This window comes from Euprymna scolopes, chromosome 1 (assembly GCF_053919585.1).
Source record: "Euprymna scolopes isolate OS-2025 chromosome 1, ASM5391958v1, whole genome shotgun sequence".
Lineage (NCBI taxonomy): Eukaryota > Metazoa > Mollusca > Cephalopoda > Sepiida > Sepiolidae > Euprymna > Euprymna scolopes.
In genome coordinates, this window is record NC_136482.1 from 179929036 (window position 1) to 179951221 (window position 22186).

A 22186-nucleotide genomic window follows, 5' to 3' on the forward strand; every position below is an offset into this window, starting at 1 on the left:
GAGAGAGAGAGAGTGTAAGACAGAGAGAGAGAGAGAGAGAGAGAGAGTGTAAGACAGAGAGAGAGAGTGTAAGACAGAGAGAGAGAGAGAGAGTGTAAGACAGAGAGAGAGAGAGAGAGTGTAAGACAGAGAGAGAGAGAGAGAGAGAGAGAGAGAGAGTGTAAGACAGAGAGAGAGAGAGAGAGTGTAAGACAGAGAGAGAGAGAGAGAGTGTAAGACAGAGAGAGAGAGAGAGTGTAAGACAGAGAGAGAGAGAGAGTGTAAGACAGAGAGAGAGAGAGAGTGTAAGACAGAGAGAGAGAGAGAGAGAGTGTAAGACAGAGAGAGAGAGAGAGAGAGTGTAAGACAGAGAGAGAGAGAGAGAGAGAGTGTAAGACAGAGAGAGAGAGAGAGAGTGTAAGACAGAGAGAGAGAGAGTGTAAGACAGAGAGAGAGAGAGAGTGTAAGACAGAGAGAGAGAGAGAGAGTGTAAGACAGAGAGAGAGAGAGAGAGTGTAAGACAGAGAGAGAGAGAGAGTGTAAGACAGAGAGAGAGAGAGAGAGAGAGTGTAAGACAGAGAGAGAGAGAGAGAGAGAGTGTAAGACAGAGAGAGAGAGAGAGAGAGAGAGAGAGAGTGTAAGACAGAGAGAGAGAGAGAGAGAGAGTGTAAGACAGAGAGAGAGAGAGAGAGAGAGTGTAAGACAGAGAGAGAGAGAGAGAGTGTAAGACAGAGAGAGAGAGAGAGTGTAAGACAGAGAGAGAGAGAGAGTGTAAGACAGACAGAGCGAGAGAGAGTAAGACAGACAGAGCGAGAGAGAGTAAGACAGACAGAGCGAGAGAGAGTAAGACAGACAGAGCGAGAGAGAGTAAGACAGACAGAGCGAGAGAGAGTAAGACAGACAGAGCGAGAGAGAGTAAGACAGACAGAGCGAGAGAGAGTAAGACAGACAGAGCGAGAGAGAGTAAGACAGACAGAGCGAGAGAGAGTAAGACAGACAGAGCGAGAGAGAGTAAGACAGACAGAGCGAGAGAGAGTAAGACAGACAGAGCGAGAGAGAGTAAGACAGACAGAGCGAGAGAGAGTAAGACAGACAGAGCGAGAGAGAGTAAGACAGACAGAGCGAGAGAGAGTAAGACAGACAGAGCGAGAGAGAGTAAGACAGACAGAGCGAGAGAGAGTAAGACAGACAGAGCGAGAGAGAGTAAGACAGACAGAGCGAGAGAGAGTAAGACAGACAGAGCGAGAGAGAGTAAGACAGACAGAGCGAGAGAGAGTAAGACAGACAGAGCGAGAGAGAGTAAGACAGACAGAGCGAGAGAGAGTAAGACAGACAGAGCGAGAGAGAGTAAGACAGACAGAGCGAGAGAGAGTAAGACAGACAGAGCGAGAGAGAGTAAGACAGACAGAGCGAGAGAGAGTAAGACAGACAGAGCGAGAGAGAGTAAGACAGACAGAGCGAGAGAGAGTAAGACAGACAGAGCGAGAGAGAGTAAGACAGACAGAGCGAGAGAGAGTAAGACAGACAGAGCGAGAGAGAGTAAGACAGACAGAGCGAGAGAGAGTAAGACAGACAGAGCGTAAGAGAGTAAGACAGAGAGAGCGTAAGAGAGTAAGACAGAGAGAGCGTAAGAGAGTAAGAAAGAGAGAGAGTGTAAGAGAGAGAGAGAGTGTAAGAGAGTAAGGGAGAGAGAGAGTGTAAAAGGGAGAGAGAGAGTGTAAAAGGGAGAGAGAGAGTGTAAAAGGGAGAGAGAGAGTGTAAAAGGGAGAGAGAGAGTGTAAAAGGGAGAGAGAGAGGACAAGATAGATTAGAAAAGAGGAAGCCAAGAAAAGAAACAAAATGTGAGGGAAAGCGAGATATATATTTATTTTTTCCAGATGTTCAATAAAAACTAAGGACATTAAATTTTTCAGACACTCAATGACACTATTTTGTAATATCACTATGAAAAACATTAACACTAACATTTCATAATCAGCATTTATTTGGGGTTGCCAAAATAGTTGGTGGCAGGGCTTCTGTGAGTGATGTTCTCTTATTTGGAAAACAATTTTATTTAAGAAATTTTAATACTTAAAAAAGACAAAAAAAAAAAGTGTGTGTGTGGGGGTGGGGGTCTAAAACTTTCCAAAACTTGCACAAAAAATATAATTCTGACAATAAGATATTTCTGCATAAGAAAAGCTTTTAGTGCTAATACTGATGACCTCTACATCAATAATATGGAAGACAGAAAGAGACTCCTTAGAATCTCTATAAAGGATTCCAACAATACCCTGTACGATATTACCATGTTAGAATATGGTAAATGGATTTCAATTTGACAATGACATACAATTTTAAAATATTCATATTTTCTAGATTTGTCCAATATTAAAATACTGATTACATGTACTGGTTTCATATTAATTACTTTATTTAATATATGTTTAAAAAAAAAAATAAACTTTTAAATATTGGTCTTATATTCATTACTTATTTTTTTTTCATTTGACAAAATGTTTTATCAGAAAAAAATTAGAGGCATTAAGTAATTTCTTGGAATAATTATGATTTAGATTTTTAAATGAAATTGAATTTTTATTTATTTTACTGTGGTGTAAAAATATGAACGTCTACAGCACATGATGCTATATTGGTATTCTCTTATATATGAGGAAACAGAAATCAGTGTTAGTATGAGATTTGGTTATATACGCATATGCAAGCAATGTGATGTAATAGCGACTAAAATTAAATCTGCTCAAATGCCCCCCCCCCCCATCTATACTAAAATGTTTCAAATTGTTGTTTTTATCTTGATGATTATTAATTTTATATTTTGGTTGTTACATGCTATGTTTTGGGCTTTTTTTTTTTCCAGATCCATAACCTTAAACCCCTGCAGGGGCATAGGCCATCTACAACTTTGTAGATGCTTTTGTAGTGAGCAGTTCTTTTTTCAGGGTGAGGGTGCTGGCCTCATGCCCAACCTTTCCAGAAGGTACATACAGCGCCTAGCCTCCCCAAATGGTCACCCATCTGGTACTGGCCAGACACAATGTTGCTTTAACTTTGGTGTCAACATGATTGTGCCGTACACAGATACCTTGCCATAATAACCAACTTCACATTTAGAAACTGAATTCTTTATTTAATCCACTAGATTTATTGCTTTTTAGGTATATAACATCAATTTTTGTTTCATTAAATTCCTTTACCAGAGGGTTAGCTTACAACCACTAGGTAAAATTCACTCTAGAGTATTTCTTAAAACCTTCATCCATGTGATCTATTAAAACATTTTAAAAATAGAAATCAATATAAAGAGAAATGTTTGAAAATTAATGTCAAATTCTTGTATTGTAATTCAAAGCAACAGGAAAACTTAATTTAACAAAACAATCGAATATCAATATTCCGACCATAAAGGAAGTCAGAGAAAATGATGCAAAAAGACTTGAGAGAAATCCTTATGTTGTCAAGTTATAAAACATTTAAACTGTCAAAATTATAGAAGACAAAAAAACGTCGCAAATTTTCAATCCAATGAATCAACTGTTGAATGTGAAAATATATTGTCATAAATAAGGTGTGTATCATGACATTCCTTTATGAAATTCAAATTTGTTTACAGTCTCCAATTTTTAGTCAGTCATATTCAGAGATATCTATTGTATGTGCGATTCTAACTCTACTGAAGAAAGCTTTGATCAACTTCTCTTCCAAATCTCAGTCTTTATTCTTGATTCAGCAAAATATCTAATAACCTCCATTTCAAAGCCTGTGTCAAGTTTGCGCTAGAAATCTAAAGCATTACATATCAACCCAAATTTGACATGCCGTCAGAGAATGGTGAGATTGGTGTAGCATTTTGATCAATTATTTTGATGACTATAAGGACAGAATTCCCATAAATCGTATAGAGTTATATAATATTTTAATTCATAGAATTCTGTGAAGATATCCAATCAGCATTAAATCAGCTGGATAAATTTATATAAAAACGTATTTGCTTGTCACCAACTAGCCACATGGAAGCAAAGATAACAGGAGTTAACTGTTTTTTTTTTCCAAGTCATTCAAAGGTGAGACTACAATACTAAAAACAGAATAACCTAAGTTGCCAAATGAATGAAGCCAATTAAGAACTCCTAGCACCACTACTTAAAAATTAGAGTCTAAAAATGAATGAGGAATGTTTGTTTACTATGTTAAATGGATCCCTGAATTCTGAAAAAATAAAATCCTTAATGAAGGCATCTAAGGCTTTTAATAGATTGAAATCTAAACTAAAGCGACTTTATCGGCCATTTAGTTAGACTGCAAGGTTTCAGATTATGCTGTATGTGCCATAGTCAAATTGAAAAGGCCATAACATTCATGTTAAGAATACTCCAGCAAGTGAAAGGGGATATATTATTGAAAAAGAAAAAAAAAAAAAAAGCTCTAGGGATAATAGAAATTGTACAGAAACAGAAGCATTTTTTGTTTCCACCTCAGTTCCAAACTACACACACGAGATGTTTAGCATTTATGTACAATAACAGAAAATACGAAATTAAAGAATGCAAAAATCAATGAGTGGGGAATGAAACTGAATTCTACCTTGAGTATCAACCAGGAAGAAATAATGTTTTTGTAGACCCCTTTCAAAAATAAAGTTATTTAGATCCTTTCAGTCACACTAATTGTACAATGTTAAGTTTTCAAACCATTGTCCTGGTGAAATGTCATCCAAGTGTCAAGACTTATGTTTTGTGTGTTAAAAAAGCTTTTTCAACCAAACTTGTCAAAAAACTTGATTCTATCGATCTATTGAAGTTCGGTTGATCAAAACCATTGATCAAAGGATTAGTATTGACTTTAAGAGGCCTCTATCAAAGGTTTCTTGCGATCCATATATTTTGGTCATTATTGATAAAGACTCATGATTTTTATTTTATTCATGTCTAAACAGACACTTCCAATCGCAAATTGCCTAGAACTTCTTTTTACAAAAATTCAGATTGAAGACATCATTTTATATCTAGAGAGCTAAAACAATATTTACTTAAAGAGATTGCTACAAGTTGATGCCATATTACTCGCAGCATAATGGTCAAGCTGAACAGTGTGTTAGTGTTGACCAATTCAATTCATCCTTAAATTACTCAAGGTGGCAGATAAACATTAACAACAGGTCCTACTGCAGGGTCTTCATTCTATGCAGTCCCTGTTATTTACTGAAACAAATTGTATACCACATAAGTATTTTTTTTTTTTTTTTTTTAATTTCAAATGCAACCCTGTCTCATCCTGATAGATGAACCTGGGAGTGGTGGTATTGTAGCAATTCATCTGGACTACAAAAAATGACTTGTATCAGATATTAAGAGGAGAGAGAATCAACTGTTGATACAAGACTTGGCATCATATCCTGCTGATTTCAAATCATGTTCATCTCAGCAATCCTCATGCGAGATTTCTTCTGAACTAACTATATAAAATGAGTCTTTGATAAGCCTAGAGAGATATCTTGATACAGAAGACCATGATTCATCATACATACCGATGACTTATTTCAAACATTCCCGACATATACTGATTATTTATTTAAAATATTTTTGTCAGTTAAAGGGTTTTACAGATTAAATTTCTTACCAAATATCTGAAAATGGATCTAAACTGGGAGATTATGTTAAATTGTCTGATAGACATAAAAGACAATATTCTAATAGAAAATGAAACTTTATCAAAGATTTGCTTTAAAAAACATTACATGTGCAATCTTTATTAGTTTCATTTATTGACAATATTCCTTGTTGCAAAATCAATCGTGTTCTGACTTGTATGATTGTTTATACGTAAAAGCAAGTTATAAAAACAAAGAATCTGCATGCTGAAATAGTTAATCAACTATTTCTGCAGATTAAAGTGATTTTCATGGAATCAGTTTTCAAAGATTTTTGAATTTGTATGGTTTAGAATTAGAAAACATGATTATGTTTCATGCAATAAATTGCTGAAGTAAAAATTTTATTTTTATCTGGATGACCTCTACTCAAAATTTGTTTTGCTTCAAAATCATTTAACCTCTACTCAAAATTTGTTTTGCTTCAGAATCATTTGACCTCTACTCAAAATTTGAGTTGCTACAAAATCATTTGACCTCTACTCAAAATTTGTTTTGCTTCAGAATCATTTGCAAATGTGTCATTCCCTTTTAATCTCAAACAATTTTGCCAAATTTTCATAAGATATTCAATATTTAAATTGTGATTTTTGATGATGCACTTCAGATATAGTGTAGATCTACAACTGAAAATCAACAAAAAATGAATTACAGAAAATGTTTTGGAGAGTTCCTTTTAAAACATGCCGACAAGATTATTTCAAGTTCCAGTATTTTATAAGTAAATATCTGATTTATTTTTTTTCTTCTGTTTATTCATACTTCAACAACACAAAGATTCTTAAAGTGCAGTCATTCAATCAGCACATTTGTGACAAGTATGATAGACAGAAAAAACATTTTAAAGAGATCTGTGGATGCAACTAAAAACCAGATTATTTTAAATACGAAAATGTGTACAAAAGTCTTTTACTTTAGCACTCCTTATTCTGTAAGAATTTAGCCATGTAAATACAATTTTAACAAACTTGAAAGACAACACTGACGCTAAGAAATCATCGCTTGATGCACAACAACTAAAACATCACATTAAAAATAAATTTTAAAAGTTTACTTTTAGTTCAGTATTAAAAAAACAATTATTTCCTTAGTTTTTACAATAACATAACCATTATTTGAAAATCTTTTATAAAATAGAGTTTAAAAAGTATTTGTCAGCAGAATATCCATGCAGGGAAAAGAATGGATCTCTGAAGTTTGATGGTATCAGTGAAGTGCTTGCTGAGGTAAAAAGTTTGGCAACCCCCTGTTTAGATTCATAAAAGATATTTTAAGAGCGTTAGTGAGTTAATTAAACATCGGAAAAAAAAAAAAAAAAAAAATCACCAATGCAAATTTGAAACAACAATGTAACGATGCAACTTTCTGACAAACTAACCTGATTTTGCATTAAATGTGTATTGTTCCTGGCTACAGAGATGGCACTTTTGTCTAAAATGTCACAACTCTTCTGTCGGCGGGTAACGGGGGTCATGGAGGCAGTGGCATTGGATGGAGTCTGGATGGGTGGTGATGACATGGAGTGAGCTGAAGCACTGGTGCCAATGGTAATGCCTGGGGTGTTCAATTCTGCATTGATGCTGTCTGATGATGGGGAATCTGTCATCACATATTGACTGACCCTGTGTTTTAGATGGCACCGACTGCGCACCTCTTCAGAAACAGAAACTAATGCTGCAAAACAACAGACAAGTATAACCAACAGTCATAAAAAAATATCATGACCTTAGATGAAAGGCATAAAAAAAACAAAACAATGAAAATATAACGAAACTAAGTTTATGAATTTTTTAGATGATTATTTGCATTCATTCGACTACGGTTCTCATCTTCAGTATTATGTTCACAACATTTTGGTTGATCTAACCTCAGACTTTCTTCAATTGCATTTTGTTGAACTCTGGTTTATGCACAGAATTTAAAATAGAACCCTTTATTTAAACCAAGGGGGTGGCATGCTCTCATTTCATCAACCATAGCTGATAGAAGTCCTAAGTAGTTCACAAATGTATTTTGAGTGCCACCCGCACTTAGGAATGAACCTTCAACTTCCAGAAGAATAACTTTACAACTGAATTTTACGAAATACTTTATCCACTATGCCAGTAAAGTCAGAGATTACATCAACCGAATCGTTGTGAATATAACACTCAAGATGAGAAGAGTAGTTTGAAGAATAAAAACAATATGATGAAACAGTGTTTAGAATTTTGTAAATTGCGAACAAAAAGAAAAATCAAAAGCAACAGAATTTAGCAGAAATGAAAATGAAATTAGGGAAAATTTGAGACATAAAATTAGTGTCGCTATAATGTAAGACTGTACAATAATATCGAACGATTGAAAAGTACAAGATTATTTTTTTTTATAGCAAACTTTAAATTGACAATTATTTTCTCCAATTGCATATTTTGCAACTATCATTTTTTTTTTAGTTCAGCTTAATTTGACAATTCATCATAAAGAGACTAACATTCGAGCACCATTTACAAATTGTGCAAATGTCATTTTGATGAACGAATAATTTCATGAAATGGACCTATCAACTGACCACCTTGTTTGTATGATTTAACCTCATTAAATTATTTTTTGGGGGGAGATATGTAAAGTCCTATATGTTGATAAACCAGACACAAACCATTTGGAAGAAAACACTTGACATATTACTGCCAAAATGCAGCCCAATTCAATGCATAGAGTTTGTGAAAATTGAACCTCTAGGTTACGCCATATACATGAGAGTCGGGAGGTATATGCCCAAAATTGTATTTAAATTATAAATGCAAAAAGTTAATCTTTAGAACAAACCACATATTTGTATAATAAAAATATTTTTCTGTGATTTATATTAATTTAAAGTTTGCTGCCTCTATATATATAAAAAAAAAAAGAAAGACCTTTTACAAGTCTTACCTGCCAAATATGGAACTGTTTGAGGTGTTACTTCAAATTTATCTCTGCAAATAAAAATAAAATTCATTAAAAAAAAAAAAAAAAGGGTTATTATATAAGACAAGTTAATACAGCTTTTTTATTAACAAGGACTGACAAAGAAAATTGGTTTTCATTAAAATCATTACCAACAACATTATTTTAAATTATTAAGAAACAATTACTCCAAAAATATCAAACTTCAATTTTATGTAATTAAAAATATTAAATGATAAAAAAATGTGTAGCCGAAAATTTCTATGGCTTCAATGAATAAGAAAACAATAAAATGCACATTAAGTAATAGACTGGATAGAATTATAGTGTAAAAATTTATTTACTAACCTGTTTAATGGTTTGACTGTGATGACTAACAATTGGTTGAGTACTCTGATCGTGCGAGAGACTGTTGTAGGGGAAGGATGCCGGAAACCTAATAGATAAACAGAATTTATCATTTCAAAAGCAAACACGAAATGAAAAAGTTTACATTCATTAGTACAACTGAGAGACAACCACTATTTTGGTTTAAAAAAGTATTGCATCTTATATTTTTGCATGATAGAATGGTGTGGCAGCAACAATTACCAACGCATAACTGATAGTCATAGCCTTTTTGGTTTGTTACTTCAGCAGCCATTATAATGACAAATCTAAATGCTTTTAAGATGAGTGGTCTCAGCAACGACAACAAGTACCGGTTCTGCCACACAGAAGTGTACCAGTACAATATTTAAAAATATTGTATTCTACTCTATTTTCAAATATTATGCTGGTATTTTATTTTCTTCAAGTTAATCATTCTGAGAAAGTCTTGAAATAAAGACAAAACATTCAACATATAATTTAGGTTTGTTCTTTTGTATCTCTCCATATATAACGAGTTTTGCCAAATATTTGGAAACATCATTTCATAAAGTTAATGTGAAAATATTGGAAAACTAATATTATGGAATATTTTATTGAATGATTAAAATCATTTTTTTTTCTGAGACTTTCAATGTAATACCCCTTATTCAAAGAAGATTTGTTTTGTTTTTTTTTAGTTTTTTTCATTTTTCTGGTGATATTAATATCACCAGAAAAATGAAGAGGAATAACAATCCTTAAAAATACATTTTTCTTTGAAATGTGTCTACACCAAAAGTCTCAGAAAAAAATTTTTTTTTTAATCATTTAATAAAATATTCCATAACATTTGGTTTTCCAATATTTTCTGATTTTTTGTGTGTACAATTAAGAAAACATTTTTTTTTATTAAAAATTGAAATAAGATAATTGATATGAGATGTTCAGTCACCTACAATTATTGAGAAAAAAAATTAGCAAAAACTTTTGGTAACGATTGAAGAAAAAGAGAATCTTTGTTACTTACCTTTGAGCAAATGACCAACTAATGCAAAGTTGAAGTTGTTTTTAAAGCTAAGACCCATCGAATGGTCGAGTTGTTTGAAGTGCCATTCCAACGGTTCTCTTGCTTCCATCATGATATCTTCTAAGGACTGAAATTTGAAGGAAATTAAAATCTCAATCTCATATAATGTATTAACATCAGAAAAATTTAGTTATGACTTTCTACAATGGTAAATAATATCTTTCGGCAATATTTATTCATATAAATTTTTATATGTTTAGGAAGTAGTTGTTCAATAAATATTCATCCTTTTTCTACTGTTACGCATAGTATTTATAAAGCTTATTGTAACCAATCTATATATCTATAAAAGTGAGAATATATGTGTGTGTGAGAACAATTCTCAACCTATATACTCAATAAATTTTTGATCTACAGACTCGAAATTTAGTATATAAGATATTCAAAAATGTGGAAAACTTCCAGATCTGTTTTCATCCAGGACAAAAAAAAAAAAAAAAAAAAAAAAAAAAAGAGCTGCTAAGGGGTCAAAATTTTAAAAAATGTATGTGTGTGTGTGGGGGGGGGGTCAACTGTTTTACAAATGCACATGCATGAATCGTTCACATGACAGATTCTTTATGTTAATAAATAGATTTGAAAATACTTTTTATAACCTGACTCACTATCTTTGAGTATTTTTTTCTTTTTACTTACAAGAAATGAACTGTTTAGAAAAAACAATACTCGCATGCACATCTCAGTTTCTGTATGAATTAAAATATAACATTTATGCTTATTTTATGACTGGGCAACGCCAGGCGGCCTGCTAGTATAATATGTAGTGAAAGATAAAGTATGAAATTGTGAAAGTTAACTGAAAACAAGGGAGATAAGTCAGTTTGTCAGAATTGGCTGCAACAGAAGAAACCGATAAAACTGCATTGCTCGATAAATTTTTTTTCTTTTTCTTGTAATTATTTTTCTATCTTTTTTTAAATTTTTGTAATTTTCATTTATTTGGACATGAAATGTAATTACATAATAGCATTTTTACATAAATGCATTTTTAAAAAAATCCAATTATAATGCACAAGTAGTGAATAAATTGTGATAATTAAATTCTTTAAATCAGATACTGAAGAACTGTTTCTTTTATACGGCAGAGATGTGAGAAAATTCAATTCCTTTTAATCTTTAAACAAAGGAAAGAAAATACTAAACTTCTGCCATTAAGCTCAAATTCAAGCCGTAAACTACTTTTTATTTAACAGTTTAAATTCTTCAAAAATACTTTGGAATAGACGACTGCCACGACAGTAGACAATGTCAGCCATTAATAATAAATTAAAAACGTGTCTGTCATGGAGTACTATCATGATACTTATTTATTTGAAAGTTATTTTAAAATTTTTAAACTTGAAAAGAAAGTCATTCCTGCCTTGAAGTTTATTAGTTCTGATTTTATCTGTGTAAGTGAATAACAATTTACCCCCACAATAGTCTCGTCATATAAAAAAAAGGAACAACTAAAATGGTTTTATGCATAACCATCAGCAGCAGCATTACAGAAATACTTTTATGAGGAGTAAAATAAAATCAATTCTTGAGTTGGATGGAAAGCAAATAAGAAAACTTACTGTACTGTCAAGCAGACCGAGGTTATCTAGCGTGTGGAGATTTTGCTCAAGCAGCGCTAATCCGGTGGCATATAAAGACTTGACATCCAACTGCAACACCGAGATGGCCACCCAGAACAGAAACTTGTGAATGGAAGATTCCTATGAGGAAGAAGATAAAAAGTTTTTATTTTAAAAGGAAAAGTGCTTATCAGCTAATATAAAAAGTTGGTTGTCCAACACATGCCAGCATGTAAAACAGACGTTAAACTGAAGATCATTTTTACACAATAGAAATACTAATCGGTTAATTTGAAACATTGAATAAAACAATTCTGAAAATAATCTTCACATACAAGAAAATAGCTTGTATGCAAATTAATAGAAATAATAACTGATCAGGATTTAAATATCTTTCATTTTAGTAGAGAGAAAAAATAGTTTAGACATGACAAAATGAATATTAAATGTAATTTACACTCAAACCTAAATAAACATAAGATAAAATTCTGTTCATTAGAAGCTGAACAACAATTAACTTTTTAAATGTTGCCTCTCAGAAAAAAATTTATCTGTGAAAAGGGAGTGAATTGCAGATTTCCTTTTTATAACATGAGATCTATGTAATACAGCAAATTATGAGAAGTTGATATAAGATATCAAATAGTTACTCTATTTTAAGTACACCAAAAGCTCAGTATGCTTAAAAGACGATCAGTCACTAGGTGTTATCCACAAAAATAATTAATTATTGATACAAATCATTCCTGATTTAAGAAAAATTTTATTTTTTGTAGATCGTCAGTAAGAATAAAAAGATCCTTGGCTTTAAATTCACCAAAGATGAAGAAAACATTTGCATGCACATGTCAAAAACATTCAGTGTTGAGCAAAATATGAATGAGAATTTTCGCTTGATTTTATGCTTTAAGAAATTCCATATCAGAATAGATATTAAAAAACAATCAACAGAACTAATTCACCACATTTTTTTTTTATTCAAATTATTTGGAAAATCATTCAAATTTTATATCAAAGTAACATTTCTATTAAACAGTTTAAATGCTTCATAAATATGGAATCAGTAGACTAATTACGCTATTTCTTTTGATGGATAGAGAGAAGTATAGATAAAATTAAATTTAAAGCTAATAACAAACTTAATTTGAATATTTAAAAAAAGTAAATATTTTGTAAGTGTGGAGTATATTTCAACAAAATGTTTTTATTGTGTGACGTGTACATTCACTTTTGTTTTTATTTCATCTTGGCTCGACTTTTAATAGGGTCTTTATATCTATATTGAATCAAAATTTAAAACAGCTGAAAAGTGGCTAAAAAATAATGGATAATAAAGGAAAATATTGGTAACTTAAGATATTTATTAGACAAGAACTAAGTATCAATTCCATGCAAAATATGCATTAAACTGAATAGTTGCAATAGTTTGAAATGTGTTGATTTAAAAATAAAGTTTGCTCATTATATACGATGGATTAACAGAAACATTTTTATGATGTTCTTAATAGAAGTTGTCAAAACTTTTCTATCTACAGTTGCATGTTCAAGTTTTGCAATTGTTTTGTCTGGAGTTTCACCATAAGATGTTGTGTATTGTGTGTGAGAGATCCTTCTCGATAACTTTAAACCATGTTATTGAAATCTTTCCCACATTCTTTTTGACTTAATTGCCGCTTGTATTTGTTGGCACCTTTCTCCAAACTGTTTCACTTAATATTCCTCGTGCATATAACGCTCCAAAGTTTAAACTTGTCGACATGAAACAACTGCAATACTTTTCACACGCATCTAGGGATATTCAATGTAATCTTCGCTACATCCAAAGGCATTTGCAATGATCAAGCTGCATCTTGCAGCCAGCCACACAAATGATCTGAAACATTATGTGAATAGAGAAAAAATAGAAATAAATAATAAAAAAGTACATACTGGCCGAAGGAGGGGTTGCAGCCGAGTCAGGCACATTACAACAGCTTCTATTAATTGAAAATCAGTCTCCCGGTAAGCCTCCAGAGACTAAAAAAATAAATAAATAAATTCAAATAAGTCACATGAAAACTAATAAAATTTTTAATCTATTATATAAAGGGCAGTTGTGTATGTGTGTTTGTATGTCCAACTAAAAATAAAAAGCTTAATCAGCATTGCCTAGAATGAATAATATTTAAAATTCAAATAACTATTCATTCTTTGGATGTCAATTAAACCAAGTATCATTAAGGGATGAGAAGGTGTCTTTTTTTTTCTTTTTTTTTTTTTAAGGTATTTTATGTATTATTTAGAAAAAAATATGCCAACTCATTCTCTGAGAGATCTATTATATAAAGGAGAGATATTGTCCATGTACACATGTATGTACAGAGAGGAATGGGCTGGGTGGAGAAAAAAAGAAGAACTTGAGAATGGAGTGAGGAAAACAGTGAAGGGAGAAAAATGGATGGATAGAGAGATAGAAGTTTTAATAGAAATATATTACACTTTTACCCTGGTCAATGCTGGGTAGTCCTGCTAGTTGCATAATGAACACTTGTTAGAAAAATGAATTAAAAAAAAAAGGGGGGGGAGGGGCAACCTTGCAAAGCATTCTTCTTAGTAAATAAGAATCATTAGACTGCATTCAATATCATGGATTTTTAATTCATGGATTAATTTGCTAGTTATCCAATTTGACAGCAATCAGCATTTGTTTTAAATCTAAGAGTGTCTCCAACTTAAACTTTCAAAATCACTTCAACAAAATGTAAGTTTCATCCATTTTCATTTTAAAAATTACATTTCTTTTTTAGCATTTTCGATTTTAAAATGTACAATTTCTGTAATATTAATTATCTTAATAAGATTTTTCTAATCAGAAATTAATTAACATTGCTCCATTCCTTACCAAAATAAATATTCTTGTTAAGGTCTACACATCCCAAAGGATTTTGAAATTAATTTCTTTTAAGTCTTTTGCAATTACCTTTTTAAACCTAAAATCAATTAAATATATAAAAATTGATGAATATATATTGTAAATAGAAAAAATATACAAATATTTCAATATATATTGTAAATATACAAATATTTCGATTAATATCTATATATCTATAAAAGTGAACATGTCTGTGTCTGTCTGCCTGTATGTGTGTGTACATTTCCCTACGCAATAACTGCCAATTTTTAGTCTACAGACTCGAAATTTGATATACAGGGTACTAAGATTTGGGGAAATCTATGTGATTGGTTTTCGGGCAGAAATTTCGCTGTTAAGGGGTCAAAGTTCAATGATTTGACCTTTGAAACCTCTACCAAACTCCTCCGACAATTTTGGGTCTAAAAACTTGAAATTTTAGATATAGGTTCCTTGGACATGGATCTAACTTAATAACTTGATTTGAGCCCAAAACAATAAATTTTAAGGGGTCATAATAGGGGTCAAAGTTAAAAAAATTGATCTTTTTTTTTTGCTCAGCATATACCTCCAAACACACGGGCAATGCTGGGCACCCATGCTAGCATATTATAAATGTAAATATATATATATATATATATTTTAATTATATATTGTAAATATAAAAATATATTTTGATTATATATTGTAAATATACAAAAAATATATTGATTATATGTTGTAAATATAAAAAATATATACATTTCGATAAATATATATAAATATTAAAAAATGTTTTGTTTTTTTATTCATCCACATCTTTATTAGAGAATGTTTGTAAGAGATTAAATTAGAATAAAAATAAAATTAAGTTGATAGATGCTTAGCATGATAAAATCTTTCATTTTAGTTGTAAACTTTATTGTGCAAAAATCGATATACAAGTTTTTAAAAATAATTCATGCGTAGATTTGTTTTCATTGTTTAAAACAAAATATGAAGTAAAAATTATTAGAAATTTAGCATTTATAATTGCAGAAAATATAGTTGAAAATATAAATTTAGAAATTTTGCTCTTGTAACATTTCTGTTAAAAGGCCAAGTTTGCTTCTTGGTGTCATTAGTCACGGTTGTTTGTTGCTTGCCAGCAACATTAGCTATGTATGCAACACTGTTCATATTATTTGGATTATTCTACTGTTCGCATCTTCAGTGTTATTTGCACAACATTTCAGCCGATGTAACTGCCAACCTTCTTCATGTGTATCTTGTGTCGAATTCAAGTACTTTTTTGTTAAACTTGGGAATTTGCATAAAATTTCAAACGGAGCCCTTTATTTAATCCATGGAGAGTAGTATGCTCTTGTTCTGTCAGCCATGACTGAATAAGAGTCTTAAGTAATTCGGAATTGTACTTTTAGTGTTGGCTGCACTGAAGATTGAATGTTTAACCCCTAGAAGTTCAGCCTTTAGAATTGAATTTTTACCAAGTATTTTTCGACTGTGCCACAAAATGTAAAAAAACACTTAAGATGTTTACAGTAGTTTGAAGAATCCAAATATGAATAATCAATCCTCATCTAAAAAGTTCGAAAATGTAACAATGTTGTAAAGGAAAATGACTTGTTTTGATTTTTTTATTTTTTTTTTTAATTACATTTTCATCCCAAACAAGGCACATTGCCACTATCAGGAGCAGCAACTACTGGGGCACTATGTTGGGATTTGGGCAGCAAGATGTCAGTTCACGTTACACTTGAACTTCTGCATGTCAGTACAGTTAGGGAAGCAGGGACCTGGAATGGAATTCCAGAGTCTAGCGGTTCTGGGGAAGAAACTATTGGAGTAGAAAGATCTTTTACATCTAGGGATCTCTGTGTGGGGGTGGGATTTAGCTGCCTGTCGGGTTTGTCGAGGGTGTCTACGTCGTGGGGGCACAAGTGTCTGCAGTTCGCCAGCACATTCACCATTAAAATACTTGTAGAACAGGCAGAGGGATGCAACGTTTCGTCGATGGGACAGAGGCTGAAGCTGATTAGTAGGAGTTGTAAGTTGCTACTGTTTTTTTTGTTTTTTTTTAATGTTTACTCATGTATTATGAGTGAACATTTTAAGTCCTACTAGCAAGCTCTGTGTCCAGGCAAAATTGAAGAACCCAAGAAATTCTTTCTCTCACTACTGAACTTCATATTATGCTACATTTTTGTTAATGGTCATGCAGAGGTTAGTATTAACTACGCTTCCACTGGATAAAGAACGTTATCAATATCAGCCTTAGTTAAAAATAAAAAAATGTGTATGCTGTATTTTTGCTGTCTTTAAAAAAACGACGACACACTGATATATAAAAATATATCTTTATTATTCTCGGTCATGGTTAAGGACGTGTTAGGAGATGCACACATAGGAATTTGGCGAGTTGATTCTTCTCGGTCCAAATCATCAACCAACAATATCCTTTTTGGTTGTTATATAAACATTTGTGACCACCTGGTATTGTCATTGTAACTACATCCCAAGAGTGTTTTATTTGCCCATCGCTGTTCATTGGATTGACCTGACTTTAATTACACCTGTGTACCCTTTTGCCAAAAATGACCTTTCAAACATACTTTTAACTTTTCTTTCTGACTATTTCAAATTTGTTGCTTCTTTATGCGGATGCCCATCAGGTTTTTAGTTTTTATTAAAATGACCTTTTGATACATTTGATGATTATTTTTGTTCTTACAAGTGCAAGCTTTTGTCAAAATGATCTCAGGACACACAGTCTAGGTGTCATTAGTCAAGATAACACATTCATAATTTTTCTTCAAATGAAGTTTTGGTACACTTTCGTTAAAAATTATTTTTCAGCACACACATCCTAAATATCCAACCTGTATTAAATGTGTGAAGCTAATATTCATTATTATTTCATCCATTATTTGTTTATTGTAAAAGTATAAAATATATAAAGTTCAAAACCATTTTTTTTATTCTTTTGCCAATTATGATATTCTTTAAATATTCCTGCAAGCCTGATAGTGATTTAACACAGAAATTTTATTTTAAGAAATTGTAATGATGCAATATTGTAATTGAATAGAAATGTTGTAAACCAGTATTTGTGTTTTGAAAAAGTTTGAACTTTCAATTTTTAACTAAAAGATTATATAACAAACCCTAAAAATGTTTGCTATTTTAATACTTGGAAACAATGAGAAAAGAAAAAATATCTTCACTGTTTCAATCGATATGTTATATTTATACATAGTTACATGTATTTGATGTATGAATTTAATATTGGTTCTTTGTTCTGTATTTTTTTTTCACTTTTAGCTGAACATAAAAACACACATATAGTCAATTACCCTTTATATAATAGATAAAAGGCAGATTCAAGTAGAAATCCCACTTCTAAATTAAAAAAAAAAACGTAAATCCACTTTATTGAATTACTAAAAAAAGATGAACTTCAGCTAAAAAGCAGGTCTCACATCCCTGTATTTAGTAAATTAAAAAGTAATGACTAATAAATATTTAGTGTTTGTTGAAAGTCAAATAACAAATCTTTATGCAAGAATGTGATTATTACATATTTGAACATCTAGAGTTTACAACCTGTAAAGCAAACATTTAAATGCTTAGATATTATGGTAATAATCAGTGGCTGTCATTAACGTTGTGCAAACTTTGAAAAATTAGAGATAATTCAATTTCCCTTGTTTTTAGCCATATTCTGACAATCAGTATGAAGAAAACAGCGAAATATACAATTTTCCATAAAAATTACTTTTATGTATAAAAAATTATGTTTGATCAAATTTTGTAATTTTGGGATAATATTGCTACTTTTTAAAATAACAATTATACAAGTAATATTGGCTTTGCCTAAAAAGGAATAGTTAAAAATTACCATTATAGTCTAATCATAAACAAGCACCAATATTACTAATCAAAATAAAAACTTTTGTTTGGATTAAATATCAAAAGAATTGGAAATAATTTTTTAACACAACATATGTGCACAAGCTGACATATGCTTATGCAGCTTTTGATTATGAAGCTATTCCAGTCAATTAAATAGGGGAAAATATCACTATATATAATATATTGAGAAGCGAAACAATTTCTTTTCAATCTAAAACCTTTAGAAGCCGAAAACATCACTTCTTTCAAAGAATTCTAGTTAAAACTATGCTGCCATCATTTCTTGACAGCAGAGAAACCCCAATTTCTTCTCTCAGAAATCTCAGATTTTCAACTAAATTAAAATGTTTACTCATGATACATGAGTGAATGTTTAAACCAGCAGCAGTCGTTTAAAACTTTCACCAATCAAAACGGGTTATTTTCCTTTACAACATTATATTAAGTTCAAAAACAGTTGTTGCTGCTTGTAAACTAAAAAACAACTTTGGCTAATGATAGCAAAACATTTGTTTTTGGAAAGAGTTTAAAAACAAACAGGTCAAAATAGTTTGAACTTTTACACAACGTTTTGGCTTACTTTTAAAACACCTTACAAGCTTTTTAACAAAAATATTTTTTTTTCAATATTATACAAAATCAAAAATGAAATAATAAAAATTAAAAAAAGAGAAATAAAAAATAAAAACCTTTCGTACTTTCATCATTATCCTGAGAAGTTGTTTAATTTCTGAGTCCGACACAGTTTTACTGATGCAACCAAACACAATAATGGCTCGAGGTTGAAGAGCTGGATTGTACTGGAATGCAAATCTGAAGATTAAAAAAAAAAAAGAAAAAGAAAAGTGTTTTAAAATTAAATTAACTTAGATTCAAAAATTAGAAAAAAAAAAAAAAATTCCCGTGTAAATACTGACATCATAATCACATGATATAATTTAGCAAGTTTTGATCAGATTTGAAACTACAAGATTATAAATCATTTTTTTCCTCACAAAATATTTTGCCATACATCATAATACAACACAAGTTAATATGCTTAACACACATTTTAATCTAAAATATAAAGTAAATATTGTTATAAATTGAAATCTAATAGAAATTAAAACAATGTAAAAATATGCAATCTGATAATATTTTTATCTAAAATTTTACAAAATTTCTCAAAAATTGTAAAACCCTACTGTGTGACATTTGTGTACAGGATTCTTTAATTACATTTGTCTTTTCACTCTATATTCATAAAGTTCTTATAATCATTTGAAGTGAGAGTACATTCTTTGAGATACCCTGTATTAAATTTGCAAGGACAAGTTTCAGAGTATCTTTAGATAAAAAGCGTATTTTTATTATTTTTTTTTCAATTTTTTCTTGATTGTTTATGTAAAATTAAAGCAGAAAAAAAAATTACAAACCGTTTTGCCAAATCAGTCCACTGATTAAGCCACTCACAGCTTGGAATATCTTTCATACATGCCTGAGGGAAGATGTAAAAAGTTGTGAATTAAAAATTGTCTTAAAAACAAAAAAAAAATGCATTCAATTGAAACCAACCACAGATCTGGATAATAAATAATCACAGTGCATCTGACTATATGTGACATACTCATATATGCCAGCTTGCTGCAGAACAGGTGTCTGCTTTGAGAGATTTCCATCAAATGTTCAAAAAAAATATTAAGGCAGAACCTTGATATTTCAAAAGAATACACAAGTGTAGACAAGGTACACAACTTAGTTTTCATGGTGATAGCTCTGAGTGGCCACAAACATTATTGAAGCCTGCCAAGATATACAAAGGAGTCAATCTGATCTCTACGTAAATGTTGAGTTTAACCTGTTGATATGATGAGCATTATATTAGTTTTTCCAGATTAATAGTGACTTCAACAATAGCATGAATTTAGAAAGCCTCATTATCTCTTGCATATCATTCTCAGTGAGGAAAGAGCATTTAGAAAGTTTTAAACTTCGAACATCGTGCCAGTGGTTTGGAAATGTTTTAAAACAATTCAATTACAGTTCTAAAAAACATTGGAAAGCATTATCACAAAGTATATAGAAAACAATGTTGGTCAGAGGATGCACACCATTATAAATGCTATTGGTTCAGAGTGTGTACCACCGAACAGGAAGTGTGCTTTCATATCTCAAAATTGTCTACATGTGATGAAACCTGGTAGGCATTCAGGTTTGCTAAAACGTGTCCAAAATGCTGCCTATTAATAGTTTAGAAAATTTTGGTTCTTGTCCAAAATTCCCCCTACATTAGAAGACAAAAATAAAGAAAAATCTGTATGATGTACAAACACATGACAAATCAAAAATATATTCCAAAAATGACATAAATTGATCAAGTCTGCCATTTTGAAAACAATAAAAAAAGAAAAACAAAAAACAAAGGGATATCTCAATCATTAAAACCTGCAAGATTTGTTGTAATACCTATGAATTCCCATTAATCACTTAAGAATGATTTTCTTTATAAAAATAAAACTATTTCATCAATTTACATAATTTTTGGAATATGATATATTCCTTTCGTCATGGGTGGGTACATTATACAGATTTTTCTTTGGGGGGGGGATTATGGACAAGAATTAGAACTTGTCAGCTTCATAGAAACCTGGTAGAATGCTAGTCATTGTTCAAACTTTTCCTGGAGTTGTCGGGCAGAAAATATCAATTGTGCTACACACAGATCAAATATTGCTCCAGCATAACCAAGATTTTAATTTAGTGAGCCAATTAAGCAAGAGTTTTGAAAATACCTCCATTGCTTCAACAAGGCTTATACCCCAATGCTAGAAGCTGACTGTGTTCTTCGTCTTTGTATAATAAAATCAGAATCTTGTCTACTGCATCCTGAGGAAACTCATCCAAACAGATTTCTGTGTCAGACTTGTCATCTTGATCATAGTGATATATAAACAATATATATGAGGGACATTCCAAAAGTAATGTCTATTTTTTATTCCACCTGAATGGATCAGAGAGAATTGCAAATTGCATTGTTATGACTGATTTTATGTATTCATAGCCTGAAAGTTTCATCTTTCTGGTGCAGATATTGATAGTGTGAGACTCTTAAAACAACCGCTGTCATGGATGTATGTCAGAAGCAGAGATGCATCATTGAATTCCTCCATCCAGAAAACTGATCAAAATTCACCGGTGCCTGTTAAACATTTATGAAGTCAATGCAGTTGATATTAGAACAGTTAGGAGGTGGGTTTGTCAATTTCTAAGTGGCAACAGAGTGACAAAACATGCTCCAAACTTTTATGACAGAAGCATAAAAAGAGGCAGGCAAAAGTGCATTGAGAATGATGGTAACTACATAGAAAAATAAATTCTGGAGCACAAAAGATTGTTTGTTTTAATGGTACCACCCTGCCTTCATAGTTCTTCAATATTTTAGTAACGGAGTTAGAAAATTGGAGGCCTTACTTTTGTAATGACACTTGTAATACGAATATATAGATCAAATACTCTTAAAATTTTACAATATTTTCTGCTTATTTTTAACAAATTATCTAATCAATAGTTTGTTGCAAAATTACATTACTGCTATTAGAAAAAGAAATAGAATCAGGTGATCAATTACGTTTTTGAAATTGTTGTCAATTTCAATTAAATGACCTTAGTGGAGGAAAAGAAATAGATAGGTTCACACACGTTTTTCCAAATACTTCAAGTATATTTTATTAATATTGTCACGGGGCAAATTAAGTAAGCAAAACACAATTTTATAAAAAGCAAAATAAACAAGGTTAAAATATGTAACATCTTTATATTTAAAAAAAAAAAACCCCAAAACTTCCATCTCTCTACCTCTCTAAATCCAT

At 31.2% G+C, this 22186-nt stretch overlaps 1 protein-coding gene across 25 annotated transcripts in view; it reads right to left on the reverse strand.

Moving 5' to 3' along the window:
- LOC145277800 (neurofibromin-like) overlaps positions 1–22186 on the reverse strand; it is a 345586-nt gene that overhangs the window by 85899 nt on the left and 237501 nt on the right. For 16 of the 25 annotated variants that reach the window (XR_013868230.1, XR_013868215.1, XM_080129705.1 and 13 more), the window contains exons 52-59: positions 19754–19815; positions 19028–19151; positions 13487–13573; positions 11558–11698; positions 9939–10065; positions 8909–8996; positions 8546–8589; positions 7011–7306 (exon numbers count right to left, since the gene is read on the reverse strand). Coding sequence is in view for 21 of the 25 variants with exons in the window: in XM_080129705.1 (XP_079985831.1) it covers positions 7011–7306; positions 8546–8589; positions 8909–8996; positions 9939–10065; positions 11558–11698; positions 13487–13573; positions 19028–19151; positions 19754–19815 (969 nt within the window). In the remaining 4 variants the exon portion in view is untranslated. The remainder of the gene's footprint in view (positions 1–7010; positions 7307–8545; positions 8590–8908; positions 8997–9938; positions 10066–11557; positions 11699–13486; positions 13574–19027; positions 19152–19753; positions 19816–22186) is intronic. The other 9 variants (XR_013868231.1, XR_013868216.1, XM_080129724.1 and 6 more) reach the window with 1 other exon arrangement.